This window comes from Paramacrobiotus metropolitanus, unplaced genomic scaffold (assembly GCF_019649055.1).
Source record: "Paramacrobiotus metropolitanus isolate TYO unplaced genomic scaffold, Prichtersi_v1.0 Parri_scaffold0000011, whole genome shotgun sequence".
Lineage (NCBI taxonomy): Eukaryota > Metazoa > Tardigrada > Eutardigrada > Parachela > Macrobiotidae > Paramacrobiotus > Paramacrobiotus metropolitanus.
Genome location: NW_026570231.1, coordinates 1,362,341 through 1,378,187, shown reverse-complemented (window position 1 = coordinate 1,378,187; position 15,847 = coordinate 1,362,341). Strand labels below are relative to the sequence as shown.

Below are 15,847 nucleotides of genomic sequence, written 5' to 3'. Positions count from 1 at the left end.
GTAGCTTCACCAAACAGAAGTTCGATGTGGTGTTGGAATACGCTCGGAATGCGGGAAAACTTCTCCAGAAACATCCGAATTTTGCGTATAAGGCTAAATTATTCAGACCGTCAAGTTCGGATAAGGCGCTGACGACTCCAAATGAAGATACCTCTATGCGAGTAGAAAGGGCAATCGCGGGAATGACAAGCCCGTTGAGGTCAACGAGCCACCGAAACAGCCAATACATCAATGCTGTTTGGAATGACGGAAAAGGCATGATAAAGGAAATCGACACGGCCACTGAACGCGCGTTGGCGAGGATGATAAAACAGAACATCATTTCCACAACAAACGCACATAAAGGATACCCGATCCGATACACGAGGGTAGGCCTGATACCGCCGGAAAAACAAGTCCATTGTAATATGTCCGATAGTCAGGAGATGGAAATTGTGCCATCGAGTGGGGATCCGACAACTCCCATACTGAATCGGATCGCACCGCTAACAGCTGAAGAAGAAGCCGCTCAGGCTTCTTCTAAGAAAGCGACGAAAATGAAAGGGCCGATGGACGTGGAATCGGAAGAGAGTGACGATGACACTTCTGTCCCAACGCCTTTGGAACCGACGACAGAAAAGTATAAAGGTCAGGAGACATCTGGCACTGCGACGGAAGAAACTCAACCGAAAGGTCATGGGACTTCTGAAAAACGGGAAAAAGAAAAGGTTATGCTCCCGATGGACAAGGTAGCGGCAGAAGCAGAAGCGGCCGCCACGCGACAGGTGTATGAGAAATCATTGTTCGCACCATTGAAGGAGGCTTTTGAGAAAGAGCGATCGAAGTCGGCATGTGAAGTGGGAGGTCACGAGACTTTGCCACAGAAAAAGAAAACCGATGAACCGAAATCCGCTCAGTCATCATCTGGTTCGTTGGAAAAACTGAGGATTGATGAAACAGAGACAACCGACCCAACGGACTCGGCAATATCCCCCCAGAAAACGGAATCTAGTACTACGAAGACAAAGGAGGCGACAGATTATACGCTAGGAGCACCGTTGGACGTGACTACCCGGACATGGAGCGAAGTCCAGGCTGTACTTCAGAATATTAGCGAAGGCGAGATGCTTGGTGTGCATCTGAAAAGACAAGTCGCTGAAAACTCGAATGGAAGATCATCACTCAGCATGACCGAGCGAGTCTTGAAAAGAGCATATAAGGAAGGAAGACTGGGATGTAAATATAACAAGGATAACAAGGTTATTTACTACCTTCCGAAACAGGGCCAGGATCGCACACCCAGACTGAAAATGGAGCTAGAGGCCTGGAAGATAGCCATCACAGACGTGGCTTTGGACGCCATCGGCGGTACCAATGGAGCGTCATGGAATGACCTTTCGAACTTCATGGCCGTCCATTATGAATTGGGAGAATTGAATATCGAGAACGATAAAGAATGGATCAAGAATGCCGTTGAAGCATTGATTGCAGATGAAGTGCTTCATATTAACCAGGATGGCCGAGTTGACTTCAAGCCGTATAAACCGCCGGCGAAGGAGTCTGAGTGAATGGGACGAGTGTAATGTGCAGCGAGTAATGAACCCTGCATATTACAGTAAAAAGCATAAAACAGTTCAAAACGAAAGAGAAAAATTCTACGGAAAATTGAAAGGGAAAAGGTCAACTCGAGAAGTAATGACGATAAGACACTAATAGAAAAAATCACAGTAGTCAGAAAGTGCTGATAACGTGAGAAAGGTCACCACGTTAAGGCGATGGAGAGGGCAGTAGGAGCTAGGAAAGTCTCAGCTCAGTAACGGAATAGGCGTAAAAATGATAGAAAGCCTTGATAATGGATAGGAATGGAAAAGATCAACGCGGAAAAGTTACTATGACGGATTGTTTTTTTGATTGCAGATTTCAAACGGAGAAAATGGCACAAAAAGGTCAAGCCACCACTAAAAGCTTAGGAACGGCATCAGAGATAAACAGATCTACGGGCTATAACCCAAAGTGTCCGGACTGTTTACGGAATAACAAAAAGGTCGATAAGAAATTCCCCTGCTATACATGTATTCACAAGTTGGGTGATCCACACATCGTTTCACTCGTTAGGATCAGGGAAGCCAAACGTGGGAACTTAGATGTTTTTCGAAACCTCATCAGTGCGAGGAATTACGGCAGCATCCCAGTAGAAGAGCGAATGCTACTCGAGGATCGTTACCGGGAAGCGATCCAGAACAACGAAAAGTGGCTGGGATGAGACTCTGGAGCCACTGAAATGCCCACAAACGGACGCATACCGGAAGAAGTTCGAGGAAGATCAAGAGAAGATGCGACGTCAGAAAATGGAACGCGGACAACCAAAGGGCAAGCGAACAGGCCGCACGGGAGGCACTGTCTAGCACGTCGAGTCCAGCTGTACCTACAGCCAGCCTAAACGACGAAGAAGCGCAGCTCATACGTCAGTCTCTTATCATTCAGATCGATACGCTGACAAACGACCCGGCCGCTATGCAACAGGAACTATTTGACGCGCTATTGCGGGAGAAGCTGCGATTGCAGAAGGGGTTTGCTCCAGCACCGTACATAAAGAAGGAAACTGAAAGACGTATGGACGCATTACGCAAATCTCGCCAAACCGAAAGTGATGTGCTGCAGGCGCTCAGAAGTTTCGAACGGGATGAGGGGTTTACACGACCTCGATCTCCTCCGCATAGAGAAAGGTCACGCGGACATTCAAGGGAGCATGAACGAACCTCTGAGAAACGAAGTGAAAGGTCACGTGAATATCCCGTGAAAGGACACGGGATTACCGCAGCGAAAGGTCACGCGAACGTTCCCGTGATCGCGATTATCGTGGCGGAAGAGGCTGGGTACGCCACGGAAATGAAATAACGGAAACTACTATTCAGCGGAAAATCGACACGGCAAAGATTTTGGTCGCAACAAGAGGACGCGAGGAACAACGGCGTGCGGAATCATACCGCACAGAACCTGAAAAGGAAGGTCATCAGGTGCCGTTGGGAGTTGGGTTTTGTAATCGTAACGTTAGGATGGCAACACCCGAAAGGTCATGGGACAAGAGACGCGAGCGCACACGAAATCGAACGCCAGACCCACATGATAAGAGATGGCAAGAGAGAGCTAAGTACTATGCGGGTTTCGAATCTGGCGCGAGCAAAACGTCATCGAGTGCGGAACGGGAAGATTCACCCCGAAATATCAGCGAATGGAGTCAACAGTCCACGTGGTGAACCCAATCGTGAATGCGGTACAAGAAGATGGCCCGATGGAAGGGGCCAGCTCAGTCGCGGATTTGACGCCCCAAGAAAATGTGACGCATCGACGAAACGTAATTCTGGACAGTGACCTTCAACCGGTTACACCGGCGGGTAATGAATCGCCGCAGTCAGAATCAGGAGAACGAAGCGCACAAGAAAGTCAGCGCAAACCGGCTGAACGACGTGAAAGCGACCGGCGAACGACTTCCCGATTCGATAATCGGCACCCTGATACTATCGACATTGAATACCATATGAACGACACTGATGAACAAAAGACGGAAATCTGTCGATACATGGGGATTGAAGATGGCTCAGCGGAAGCGAATAAGATTCACACAATTCTGAATCAGCTGCGTCAATTTTTATTCGATTCGGGCTATGCGAAAGAAATTAAAGAGGGAGTGGAACAAGGAAGTTTCCGTCGATTATACATCCCCCGCGATTCAGTAAGGGATTGTTATCTCCCTATTCGACGGAACGGGTTACATAGCCTATTGGATTTGAGTTTACTGGATGTACCACTGGATACGACTGACCCAGTCGGGATGACGCAATTCTATTACAGAGACTATCCCGAACGACAAGAATATGTGGCTCAGTTCGTTTTACGACATGTGAATCCAGCCTTCAAGTTGCTTGCAGCAAGGGCATCGATAGGATTGCAAGTGGATCCTAAAGACCATGTCGCAAAAAGGATGGGGCAGAAGGTCTTTGCTGCACGATTGGCACATTACAAGACACAGAATCAGTTGGTATCTAATACCATGAAGGACGATATCCCACCGCTCTTTCGACCTCATGTGGCGAAGCTGGGCGAACCCATGGAACATGTCGGGATAGCCCACACGGCTCGCAAGGCGTTGAAAAAGTGCAAGATACGAATGGAAAAGGGCAATCTTACACAGCGCCATGCCTCCCAGGTGGAAGAGAGGATCAATCGAATTAAAGACACCATGGGGAGCGATTATGTCGAACCAGTGGATGGAGTCGACGTTTACATAACGGAATTTCTGGTCAACAAAGGCGACCGACGCCCAGAACGCGCCCCTAACCAGATAGGACGACGTGGCCTACGAAACCAGCAGCTTCGAGACAATCTCGCCGATGTACAACGTCGATTAGCAGATGACCCTAATAATCGAAGATTGCGGTTGGAAGAAAATGACGCACGCCATCGAGTTGAGGCGGTTAAACGAAGTCGCCAAGGGAAAGGTCGTGGCCAGCGGGAAGTTGACCCGGCAAAGGTCATGGAAGTTGACTTAACGGAACCAGTTGACCGAACGTCCGACCGTAATCAACCGGAAAGCGCTAAGAAGCGCCCGCCAAGAGATGGCGAGGACGACTCAAATGAGATGGAATAGTGTTGATCGTTAGGATCACACTATTAAAAGAGCGTCTACGGCATTTGTCGGTACGTCACAAAAATGAAAAATGGTGATTGTATGAGGGCGACGTGACATATTAACATTAACTGCATTCGTGTAATTGTTGTTTTCAGCGTTTGTAGCATAGGATTGCCTGAAAGAAATCATGTGGAGTATCTATTGGGGTTGAAATTGATTCGGTCTCTAAAGCCGGCCCCAAGGGAATTGTTACGGCAGTTAGCCGGCTCTCCTCTCCAAGCGATTCAGTGCTATAAATTGGCAAGAGAAACTACGGTAATCAAGCCGGATCTCTTGAATACGAAAGGGGGCCACAAGCGGCGAAAAAGAGAAAGACAACAGGTGGAATATTAATGGGGTAAAATTAATGCGGCAGTCAGCCGGCCTCATTAGAGTGGTTACGGTAAATGGTGCCGGCCATCTCTCCAAGCGATTCAGTAGATTGTGTTCGCAAGCACAAAAAGGCTTACGATATACGGTACGATATACGATAGGCTCTTGCACGTCATCATGGCGTACCCTTATCGGACCGTTTGACGATAGGATTGACGATAGAAAGCATAGCTATCGTCAAGCTTACCGTTAAGCCCTGCGAAATAGCAACCGCTCTTGGTGGCGATTGCATCGATTGGAACGGCTGCAGGTGTCAAATCACGAAACTTTTGAGTGTCAGAATAAGTTCGAATGATTTTTGATTAACGAACGGAGTAAATCAGAAGAAAGACAAGGTTAAAATAAGTTTTTTGATACCAAGTGAGGGCAGTTTGTCCAAAAACCAACGGTTTTACAACCATTTGAATCTACCATGCAAAGCTTACGGCGATCGTTGGAGTACTAAGCGCGAACTTTTTACTCAAACTCCGTAGACGCCTGCTTTTAACTTTAAATGTTCATAACAACGCTCATTGGCGCTCAAATCTAGCAGCTTTGGTGTAAAAAATATTTATAATTTTAGTTTTCATCGGGTTCACAGCTAAAAGCAGTTTAGCACAATCAAAAGTGCCAACTGCCACTGCCAAAGCTGATTCACTTCGGAGGCAACATTCCACCGTATAACGTTTATCGTTTTGTCGGCTGTGATGAGAGCGAACACTATAAATTACCGACGATATGATTACGATACGGTGTTCCATCGTATCGTACACCGGACCGTCTATCGTTGGTGTATGGCGAACACAATCTATTAGATTGTGTTCGCATGCATGACAACATTGCCAGCATGACAACTGCTGCCTTTCCTGGAACGACACGAAACATCACCGAAGATTATTTTAACGTAAGATGGATAAACTAGCTGCCAAACAGAGTTCTAGCGCATTGTATACCCTTGGGTTTCAGGCGCATAGTTCGACAATAATTTACGCTTCTACCAGTTGCTTTCTCTGTTGATATTTTTCGGCAAGTTTAAAATAATTGCTAAATGTTTTCCGTTGTACATTGATGTAGAAGAAGTGTACATAGAATATCGTGATTGCATAGTAAAGCTCTATTAAGTACATGGTCGCAGACATAACGGCTGTGCAAAATAAGTCTTGTTCTTTTAAACTTCAAAGAACTCTCTTCTAGCCAAAAACCTATACCAGCACAAAAACTCCTTGCACAATTTTTACGACGCCATTATGAACTCATAGTCGACATTTATTAGTTGTCCACAAGTTTCTTATCGCAAAACGGTCGGCCGCAGCCCATGTGGACCGAATTATGTGACAGCTATTACGAGTAGTGACTAATTGCTAGCAGGATGAAAAAAATCGGTCATGATCAGGCAACGTAATAAATCCGAATACTTAGAAGTTGATAAGTATGTTTAATAGTGGTAGCCATCATGCAGAAATTTTATAAATTTTGTATAATGTGCAAATTAAGAAAACTGGGCTTATAAACTACGAATTCGAGCAATGGAAAAATTTGCCGACACAATTAAGAATGCTGCAGTTTACAAGAATGCTGTAGTTCCCCTTTAACCTTTCCTGATTTTGCAAAGCGATACCAGCACCGCATCGGCGTGAAACAGGATAGGTTTTTTTATCGCTTTATTACGCTAAACAGGAAGATGCTCCGGAATCCTTGAAAAATTTCAGCAAAGTGATCTCTAAAGCCGACGGCTTCGTCATAGTTTCTCCTGAGTATCATGGTGCCATCGCGGTAACTTTTAGATGGTTTAAGTTCGTTTGAGTGAAGGCCAACTATTTGCCATTTCAGCCATCCTTGTCCAAATTGATGGACCAGTTTCCTCCCCTGTCCTACGCTTACCGTCCTGGAGCCATCGTTACATACTCAAAACGTCAGTCAAGAAGAAAACAGACGCCATGACACGGCAGCATAATAAACCAGTTTCGGCTTTTATTCAGTAGAAGTAGAAGTAATAACACGCTTTTGGTGTTGCATTTTTGAACTGTTTACTTACATCGAAAGAAAATGTACACTTTGAATGTAACTTTATGGTGACTATTCCGTGTCGAAGCAATACTAACTTGTAAGTCTTAAAACTCGATGCAGCTTTCTGCAGGTTGATTCGGTGGTGTTCGAGCCCAGACACAGCTGCGAACGTATCTTTCGGGACTGGGCATGATACATATCCCTAGTGTTGTGTGTAAGTGCTGCGCAAAACAGTCCAATCAGTTGTGCCCTTTTTGACATTAGAAAGACGTAACAAATTTTAAAGTGAGTGCAGAACAATGGGGGAAAATTAACCACGCATCGTCTCATTTTTTTGTCTTTGGGCAGCGAAGATCAATCGTTAGGAGAAGCAAACAAACAACAAAACGAAGCAAACAAACTCAAAACTGTTTGGAAATCGATTGAAAATTTGATTGTCTGCTTTTCAGCTATCGCTAAGGTTGAAGAAACTGTAACAAAGAACGGCACCACAACCAATGCGCAGCTACTTTCCTCCCTGGATGCGCTGGTAGAGGAATTGGTTTGGTTTGCAAAAGCCGTCAAATATTACAAACATGTAAGTCATGCGCTTGCGTCACCTGTATTTTACAAATTAATCATGGAATACATAATGACGTGCGCTGCAGTTAAGCTAAGACTAGGGACCATTTCAAAGCGTGCATTCTACGTTTTTAGAAGAAACAGCTTCTGTTCAAGGGAAAGATTTGGATATAATCCCACTAACTGTTTACTGGGAGCAACTTCAAGCAGTATAATATGTACTGTATATCTGTATCTTCTATCTGTATGTCCTAATGCAAGCTATTGTAAGCTTAAGTCATTGTTTATTTCAACGATGTACACGTGTGTCAACCATCGAGCATCTTGATGTTCACTTGCTATACAGTAATATTTTTGCAGTTGGTATTGTCCCTAATTTACGAAATGACGACAGAAACACACATAAAAACGTGGGGTCGGTCTGCTAATGCGCGCGCAGCTAATTGGAACAACAAGGTAGGTGTGCAATGTAAGTACATAAAACAATCCGAGTTTCGTACGAAATCGAAATTCATAGAGGGATTCAGATAAAGCAGTTCTATTACGAGCTTAATTAATATTACAAAACATGGTAATTGTAACAAGGTATGACGAGAAGTCGACAACAACAAGAGTAGTTATGGTATATATGACTAAATACACGTGCACGCCAGTAACAAGGAGAAATTTTTGGGTGTTCCAACCATTTCGGTGTCCTTAATGGTCAGTAAACTGTGCACCAACCGAAAATGTATTGTACGTTGCATGAATTGCTCCATTGGCATGGATGATTTTACTGGGAGATTCTATCCATAATTTTGGTGATGGCCTTGCAATTGCTGCTGCATTTTCCGTGGGTGTCCGTTCGGGTATTTCCACTTCCATTGCTATTTTTTGTCATAAGGTTCCTCATGAGCTAGGTAAAATACACATTACACAATGGTAGCACTTAAACGCGTACAGTACAGATACATTTTCGCTAGTTTAGATTGGTGTTCTTTGTCAGATAAGGTCACGTCTGTCGATATCGGCTTAATTACTTACGTACATAGTAATCTCTGCCGGTAAGTCTAAAAAAGCTAGTGGGTTTTAGGTTGAGATAAAAATTCTATTAATTATTGTATCATTGATGATTATGGCTATCGCCTTTGTTTGGAGCTAGTATCTGAATTCTCATTTGGCGTCTTAAGTACTGCATGAACTAGTTTTATTATTGTTAAGGTGATTTTGGAATTTTGCTCATTACCGGAATGCCATTTAGGCGGGCGTTGATACTTAATTTTATTTCGGCCTTGACTTGTTTGATTCGGTTTTATATCGGAATTCCAGTTGCATCATTCGATTCCGCCAGACAACGGATTTTCACAATCGCTGCCGACATGTTCCTATAAGCGCATTAGCCGATATGGTATGAGTTGAGCAAAGTTTATGAATTTAAATATTACTTCTACAAATATACCGATACTAGCGATAGTCTATTTTCATTTGGGTGTGAACGTTAGAATTTAAAATAACAGGTTTAATCTGCTTTGACGGTGTTTGTATTACATGTACAGCTTCCGGAACTGAAGTATGGTACCAGTAATATCCTGATGCTGGTAATGCATAACCTTGGACTGATGGCTGGCGTTGAAATTATGATACTTATGGCCTTATACGAAGAAGCCAAACAAATATGATAATATCTGGATTGAGCTTTGAGCGGCCTTTTCTGTCTTCAAAGCGGAGTTGTTTGAAGGTGTATAGCTTGATTATCAATTTGCAATTGCTAGACGCATCAAGCTGCCTACCCTACCAGATTATTGTTAAGTACGTATATGCGCAATTAAGCACACCAGTAGAGGCAGCACGTAATTGTTGCCGGCCATTTATGGTTTTGGACTTTTGGGTTATTTAGAGAAAGTAGGCTGGGAAAACAAAGTTTACGTTATGTATGTGATTGATTTTATTTGTCGGTAATTTTGATCTGAAGCCAGTCCGAGAAACGAGATTACAAATAAATTAAATCACGTAAGCCTTTTATAACACTTCCGAGAGAAACTGAGATGGAAGTTTTAGTCCGACTTTATAATTGTAAACTTAAAGTAATTACATAGCTTCACGGTTACATCAATCAACGATGACGACAATCTTGACAACATTTTAATTCGCATATTTTCATATATATGCAGACGAATTAAGTGTGAGAAAACCGGTTGTGAACGAACACCACCATCGAACTACTACAAGGACAAAATTAATTAAACTATCAAACACTATCGAACACCACTATCGAACACCACTATCGAACACCACCATCGAACTTCCACAAGGACAAAATTAAGTAAAAAACAGTGCGAAAGAGCGAGATGCTAATTAATGCGCGCATTAATTGTGATCATAATCAGGGAAATGTAAGACAGAATTCCAAGTACAATGACAACATCCTCAGCTAGCCAGTGCGGCAGGGACTTAATCACTTGCGAGTCTCATGGCTGATAGGGATCTCATGATGCTGGTTCTGCTGAATGGCCGGTGGATTGAAGGGTGCCTCGATGGTCAGCACACCGTCCGGGGTCAGACGAGATTTCATCTGCTCGAACTGCACACCCTGGGCAATCTGCACCATACGGCGGAACTCGCGAATGGCATGGTGATCCTGCAAACAGAAGAATTATCATTTTGATGATAATGATACTGCGTGTTGCAACACGCTAAAACATAAAACTGCATAACATGACTGCCGAACAAATTTTGTTAAGAAAGACGTTGTTTGTAATACGTAATTTCATAGCTCGGCTATCTGCTCAAAGCATACTGCAGTCTGTATGGAATGCCATATTATAAAACCACAACATGACTGGAAAATGTTACTTATTAAAGGAAACTAAAATTATCCGACAGTTTGCAGAGAATCTAAAGATTTACTGACTACGTTATGCTACGTATTCAAAATCAAAATACTTCCAAACGTACCTCGCCCTTATCTTCATGCTTGGCAGTGATGATGGCCTTGTTGTCGGCAATTGTTACTACAGAAATGGAAACCACCATAAGAACACTACAAATCGGAGAAAGATGTATTTGCTAAACAGTGTTAAGTTCGTACTTGAAACATCCTCCGGCTTGAAGCCACCAACATCGAAGTGGAAGCGAGCCAACTTGCGACCGCTCTCCTCGACAAACTGTGGCATAACCGGATAGGAGCGGTCAACAAGAGAACCAAGGTTGGGGCCAGATCCGCGAGACAGTTGACGCTCCAATCGGTTGAAATCGCGGCTCATGTGGCGGAACTACATAACAGAATTTTCGTAACGTCGGGAAGTATGGGTTCGCACAAGTACTATCAGAATTTCGGAAATTCTCAGGTCGCTTCTCATTACGGGAAAAAGCGCTGCGATCCTACAGTAATGAAAAATTCTGAATAACTAATTAGAATGAGGAAGCACAAAATCGAACAGAACAACGTTTACATTAAGCTCCCGTTACACAAAAAAAAGTATCACTCTCATCACGGTCATCGTCCGCATTTCCTGCGTCTGCGAAACCACCCTCTTGAGCGGAACCATGCGGCGCTATCTGCAGCGTGAACCCAATGCCACGGTAGCCCCAGCTTTCATTCAGACCGCTAAATTCATTAAAAAATGATGGAAATTAGATTTTATGACTATAAAATACACGATAACAGCTAATTTAAATTTTGTTGAATTCTGAATCATTTTAAGTACAGATCGATCGCACCAAGTGTGGGCAGTAACAAAAAATTCCCCTTTGCTACCACTGAACCCAAAAATCTTTTTGTTATTTTTATATGATAGTTCATGGTCTATAGCAACTTTCTTAATCATATTTCTTAGGTAGAAGTTATTACGCAGGGAACGGTAGCCGAATTTTTACTTTCCTTTTTTCCTTTTCTAACTTCCTTTAAGTTTAAATCACAAACGCCTGGTCAAACGCGATCCCTGCTCTAGGCAACCACATCTTCGGGATGGTGCCCTTTTACATACAAGTCTATAAGAGCTACTTCGGGTTTTGAGCTCACTACTGGCACTGATCGCGCAAGAATCTTTTGCTAAACTTTAACGAACGCCTTCGTATACTTACTCTCGAATGTCAGCGAAATATCGCATATATGAGTCGATATATCCATATCCACAGCGTCCGCGAAGCCATATTTGGTCGGGACATCCGGGACGCCCCTGATGACTATCGATGTTAGTATCCTGCAGCACCAAGAGACCAACACGATTAACCTCATGCAGCAATTCCAACAATCTACGAGCAGACATGCGATGAGGATGAAGAGGGGGAAGAGGATTTTGGGGATAAGGCAGATTATCCACTACGGCATGATACAATCCGGGCACTGCGTTGTCACTATGGTATGCCAGTCCCTTGTCGTCAACCACAACCACAACATGAAAATTCACATATCCCTGATTCGCAGCCATATCCGAATAAAGATCTAGATCAGAAACAGCAGGGGAATGCGCTAAGGAAAACGAGCGATTAAAACCCGGTCTGGATCACTACAACTACATCTACGGATCATTCGATAGCGCTGATTTCGTAGAATGAGCCCGCAGCATTCGGATTTCAAAAAGCAAATACCGTTTGGGACAAAACTGTAAAAAGCCCCATCATACAAAGTCTACGGAACCCTACCACAACCAATCAGCGAAGACTTAAAGTAACTGCCTTGCTGCAGAGCTGCGCAGCTTGTGGTTACCATGTGAGATCATGTCGCATGCGAACCTGGAAAATTTGGGATTCTGCAGGTTTATTGATAGAATAAGTGCTTGACTACTTGTACTTCACTTTATCTTCTTTACGTCTTTATATCATTGCTTTCCAGTTTTAAAATTTAATGACAAAATTTTGTTATAAAATATTTTTCTGATTAAAATTTTCTGTTACCGTAATACCCAACCGGCCTATCATTGTTTTGATTTCTGTTGGCTTTCGAAGACTTTGCCAGAAATGAATGACAACGGTGACAGGCCCATTCGTAAGAAAGACAAGGATCCTGGAGGTTCTCGTAAGTATGTTATGTAGTTCACAGTAGTTGTAATTTGTAAAGTGTAAACTGTAAACAATAACCAGACCGATAGTCATGCACAATCTGATCTAATCGTCAGTACTTAGCGGTTCTGATTTTAATATCCTTTCTGCAGAAATAACGATCCAGACAGAAGCTGGCGATGACAGACCAGAAGTGCAAGATATTGAGGAAATCTATATTGACGACGAAGCCACGGTATGTCAATAGTCATCGCAGCATTTGTTGACACTTTTCAAGCACGAATGACAAATCTTAAAAATTTCTGCTAACCACTAGTTATTTCGATGAAATACATTTTCTGTAGGAAGCTGACTTCAACCATGGACGAATCAAGGAGATACCCGCTAATCTGAACCAGCATACCAAACTCGAGGTGTCTGTACTCTTTTCTACATTTTACAGCTCACCCGTTTTATTGATATCGTTCTTATATTTTATGTTCTGATAAATAATCTTCTCCGTGTGTGCCAGTAGGACTACTACTGTTTAGTAACTGCTTCGAGTTTTATGATTTACAGTCTGATAACATTCGTAAACGATGATATTAGTTTCACATGAACAAAAGAAATCATTCATAATTAATTTTGTTGTCTTTGCTGTTTTAGATATTGACCTATAGTCAGAATTTGCTGTCGAAAATTCAGAATCTGGATCTCTTAATCAACCTGCGTGAGCTGGACTTCCATGATAACCAGATTATGGTCATCGAGAATCTGGATTCGTTGGTGAATTTAGAGTAAGTATAGTAATTATTATATATTGAAATTTTAATAGATGGTACTCGTGGTAGATTAGTACAATATCGGTTGTTCAGATCCGTAGCTAGGCCGTAAAATTTTCGCTTGAGTTCGCTTTCGCTTCTCTGCCTGCCTTTGTCTCCATGGTTGTTTTTTGTCTGGCTGCATTGTTCATCTTTCGAACATGAATGCTTTTCCTGAATTGTATTTTCCAGTGCATACATGTGGTATACCTTCTTATTGTGGTGCATTCGAAAACTGTTCAAGTTGTAGTTTTGATAAAGTGACGATTTTCTCCAATATATTCATTATATTGCGATACGAGTACAGTAAGTACAGTAATGTATTGATTTTTCGCGGTTTATCAGGGTTTTGGATTTGTCGTTCAATCGCATCTCCAAAATAGAAAATTTGGCCACTCTGAAGAAACTGAAAAAGTTGTATCTGGAGAACAACCGGATAGAAAAGATCGAAAACCTCGACAATTTGAAACACTTGGAAATGTTGGAGCTCGGTTCGAATAAAATCCGGGTAAAAACCCTGTTTACATCCAACTGACTTGTGCATGAAATAGCCTGGGGGTGTTCTTCATGGTTTTTGTCTTCTTTTCAAGGACCAAATTTATGGATTTGTGTTTCAGAGAATCGAAAACTTGGATGGCTTGACAGCGATAACGCAACTATTCCTAGGGAAAAATAAGATCGCAAAGATCGAAAACATTTGCCATTTGATCGGCTTACAGTTATTGAGCATTCAGGTGTGTTTTGAGTATGAGATGTAAATTTATACTTTGCTGCTTGTAGTCCTTGCATATGCTAATATCGGTGGACTTTGGGGGCTAATTTTATGAACGCGTATATATAATAATAATAATATATATCGTGTAGGTTGACCAGATAACAGATTTTGTATTGACTAAGCGACAGTCGACATAAGTGTAGCCATAATCGTCAACGCAAATTGTTTTCCTTTGATGTTTTCTTAATTTTTGTTGTTTTTACATGCTGTAATATTACATGTTGTAACTATAATGTTTTATATTTTGAATATGATTAACTGTGACAGAGCAATCGGATTACTAAGATCGAAGGACTGGATACTTTGATCAATTTGGAAGAATTGTACGTGAGCGACAATGGATTAGTTAAAATTGAAGGCCTGGAGAATAATGTAAGTATGGTGCGAACTGAACTGAACCATATTGTCTGCGAAGTGTAAAATGACGCGTGACCGCGCGTTTCTTGACAATTTATTTGGGAATACTCTTTCCGTCTAGAAACTCTTGCGTACACTTGATCTGGCATCTAACAGGATTACAGCCGTGGAAAATCTGAAACATTTATCCAGTTTGGAAGAGTTTTGGGTATGTGGGCATTGTAGTATGGTTGTACAACATCGGTCAGAAAATTATATTAGTAATTCGTATAACTTTCTGACCGATGCTGTGTACAATTATACTGTATCACTATATCAACTGCAAGTACAATTATTGTACTTGCAGCTTATTAAATTTTTATAGATATAATACTTGTATCGTACTTGTCGATGGAGGTATACCTTTTATATTTTTTGCCGTAATACCTTTTATACTATTTTAATAAGCAACAGCCACCAAAACAAAAAGTGCTAGCGCCAGCACTGCTTCATGCCAAATAATGCCATATCTGATTAAAATACTTATTCTCTCTGTGAACACTACTAACACTTGCAGTACTGAAAGTTTTGATTGACCTCAGCGTAGTGAGAATGTAAAGTTTAAGTAGGCTGTGGTAGAAGAAGTATTGTGCACCACTCGTGCCTAATGTACGAGTATGTACGCTCAGGAGACTCCACGTATGTAAAATGAAATTAATGTCATTTCAGTTACAGGACTGTGAAAAGGCTTCGGTTTAGCAGTTAAGGTTAGCAATAAAATGACCATTGTGTATTGTTTCCAGTTTAACAACAATAAGGTGGAGAAGTGGGAAGATCTGAATGAGCTGAAAGGTCTTGCGAACTTGAAGACAGTATATTTTGAGGCCAATCCCATTCATGCAGAGAGCACATACCGTCGAAAGTTGATGCTAATTTTGCCGCAAGTTCAGCAAATTGATGCTACTCTTTGTCGTCTGTGATTCAAAAGTGACTACTGGACTTTGCCATTTTTTTCCACGCTGACACTGGACGTCTCGTAAGACTGATTCTGAATTTTGGTTTCTTAATTGTCATCTTTATTGATTAAAATTGGTTATTATTGTACGCTGCTCGAACAGATCTCGCTTGGCAAAATGCAGGCGGACAGTTATCTAGACATTTTGTTTAGTAATTATACTGCCGACGCACGTATAATTATTATTTAGAGGTACGACACCTACAAAATTTGGTATGGTGTCAGCCATAATGCAGTGACTGATTATTGTATTTGTAATCATGTAAGGATTCTCCAATTGATACTTCACGCAGTGACCGCATGGCTTTTGTACAATTAAAATTCTGGTACTCTGGTAAACATGCTCTTCCAAA

General features: G+C 42.2%; 2 protein-coding genes and 1 long non-coding RNA gene across 4 annotated transcripts; 2 read left to right on the top strand and 1 right to left on the bottom strand.

Annotated features, from left to right (window-relative positions):
- The first annotated feature begins 6,678 nt into the window (after positions 1–6,678).
- LOC129583713 (uncharacterized) lies at positions 6,679–8,022 on the top strand. 2 transcript variants are annotated; one of them, XR_008689812.1, is made up of 6 exons: positions 6,679–6,793; positions 6,851–6,932; positions 7,158–7,241; positions 7,477–7,604; positions 7,724–7,832; positions 7,949–8,022. It is a non-coding gene; the product is annotated as an uncharacterized LOC129583713 (long non-coding RNA). The 2 variants fall into 2 exon arrangements; XR_008689813.1 differs by having other exon boundaries at positions 7,724–7,806; positions 7,949–7,959.
- A 1,721-nt stretch (positions 8,023–9,743) lies between these two features.
- On the bottom strand, positions 9,744–12,331 carry LOC129583786 (uncharacterized). Its single transcript, XM_055475753.1, has 5 exons — positions 11,651–12,331; positions 11,036–11,174; positions 10,656–10,839; positions 10,523–10,578; positions 9,744–10,205 (listed from the first exon to the last, which is right to left on the bottom strand). Exons 1-5 carry the CDS (start codon positions 11,995–11,997, stop codon positions 10,023–10,025), a joined length of 909 nt encoding a protein of 302 aa, XP_055331728.1. The 5' UTR covers positions 11,998–12,331; the 3' UTR covers positions 9,744–10,022.
- On the top strand, positions 11,571–15,834 carry LOC129583785 (protein phosphatase 1 regulatory subunit 7-like). Its single transcript, XM_055475752.1, has 10 exons — positions 11,571–11,928; positions 11,994–12,584; positions 12,721–12,803; positions 12,913–12,981; positions 13,214–13,344; positions 13,714–13,876; positions 13,986–14,102; positions 14,411–14,515; positions 14,622–14,708; positions 15,283–15,834. The coding sequence occupies exons 2-10, from the start codon at positions 12,527–12,529 to the stop codon at positions 15,457–15,459; spliced, it is 990 nt and encodes a 329-aa protein (XP_055331727.1). The 5' UTR covers positions 11,571–11,928; positions 11,994–12,526; the 3' UTR covers positions 15,460–15,834.
- Positions 15,835–15,847: the final 13 nt, after the last annotated feature.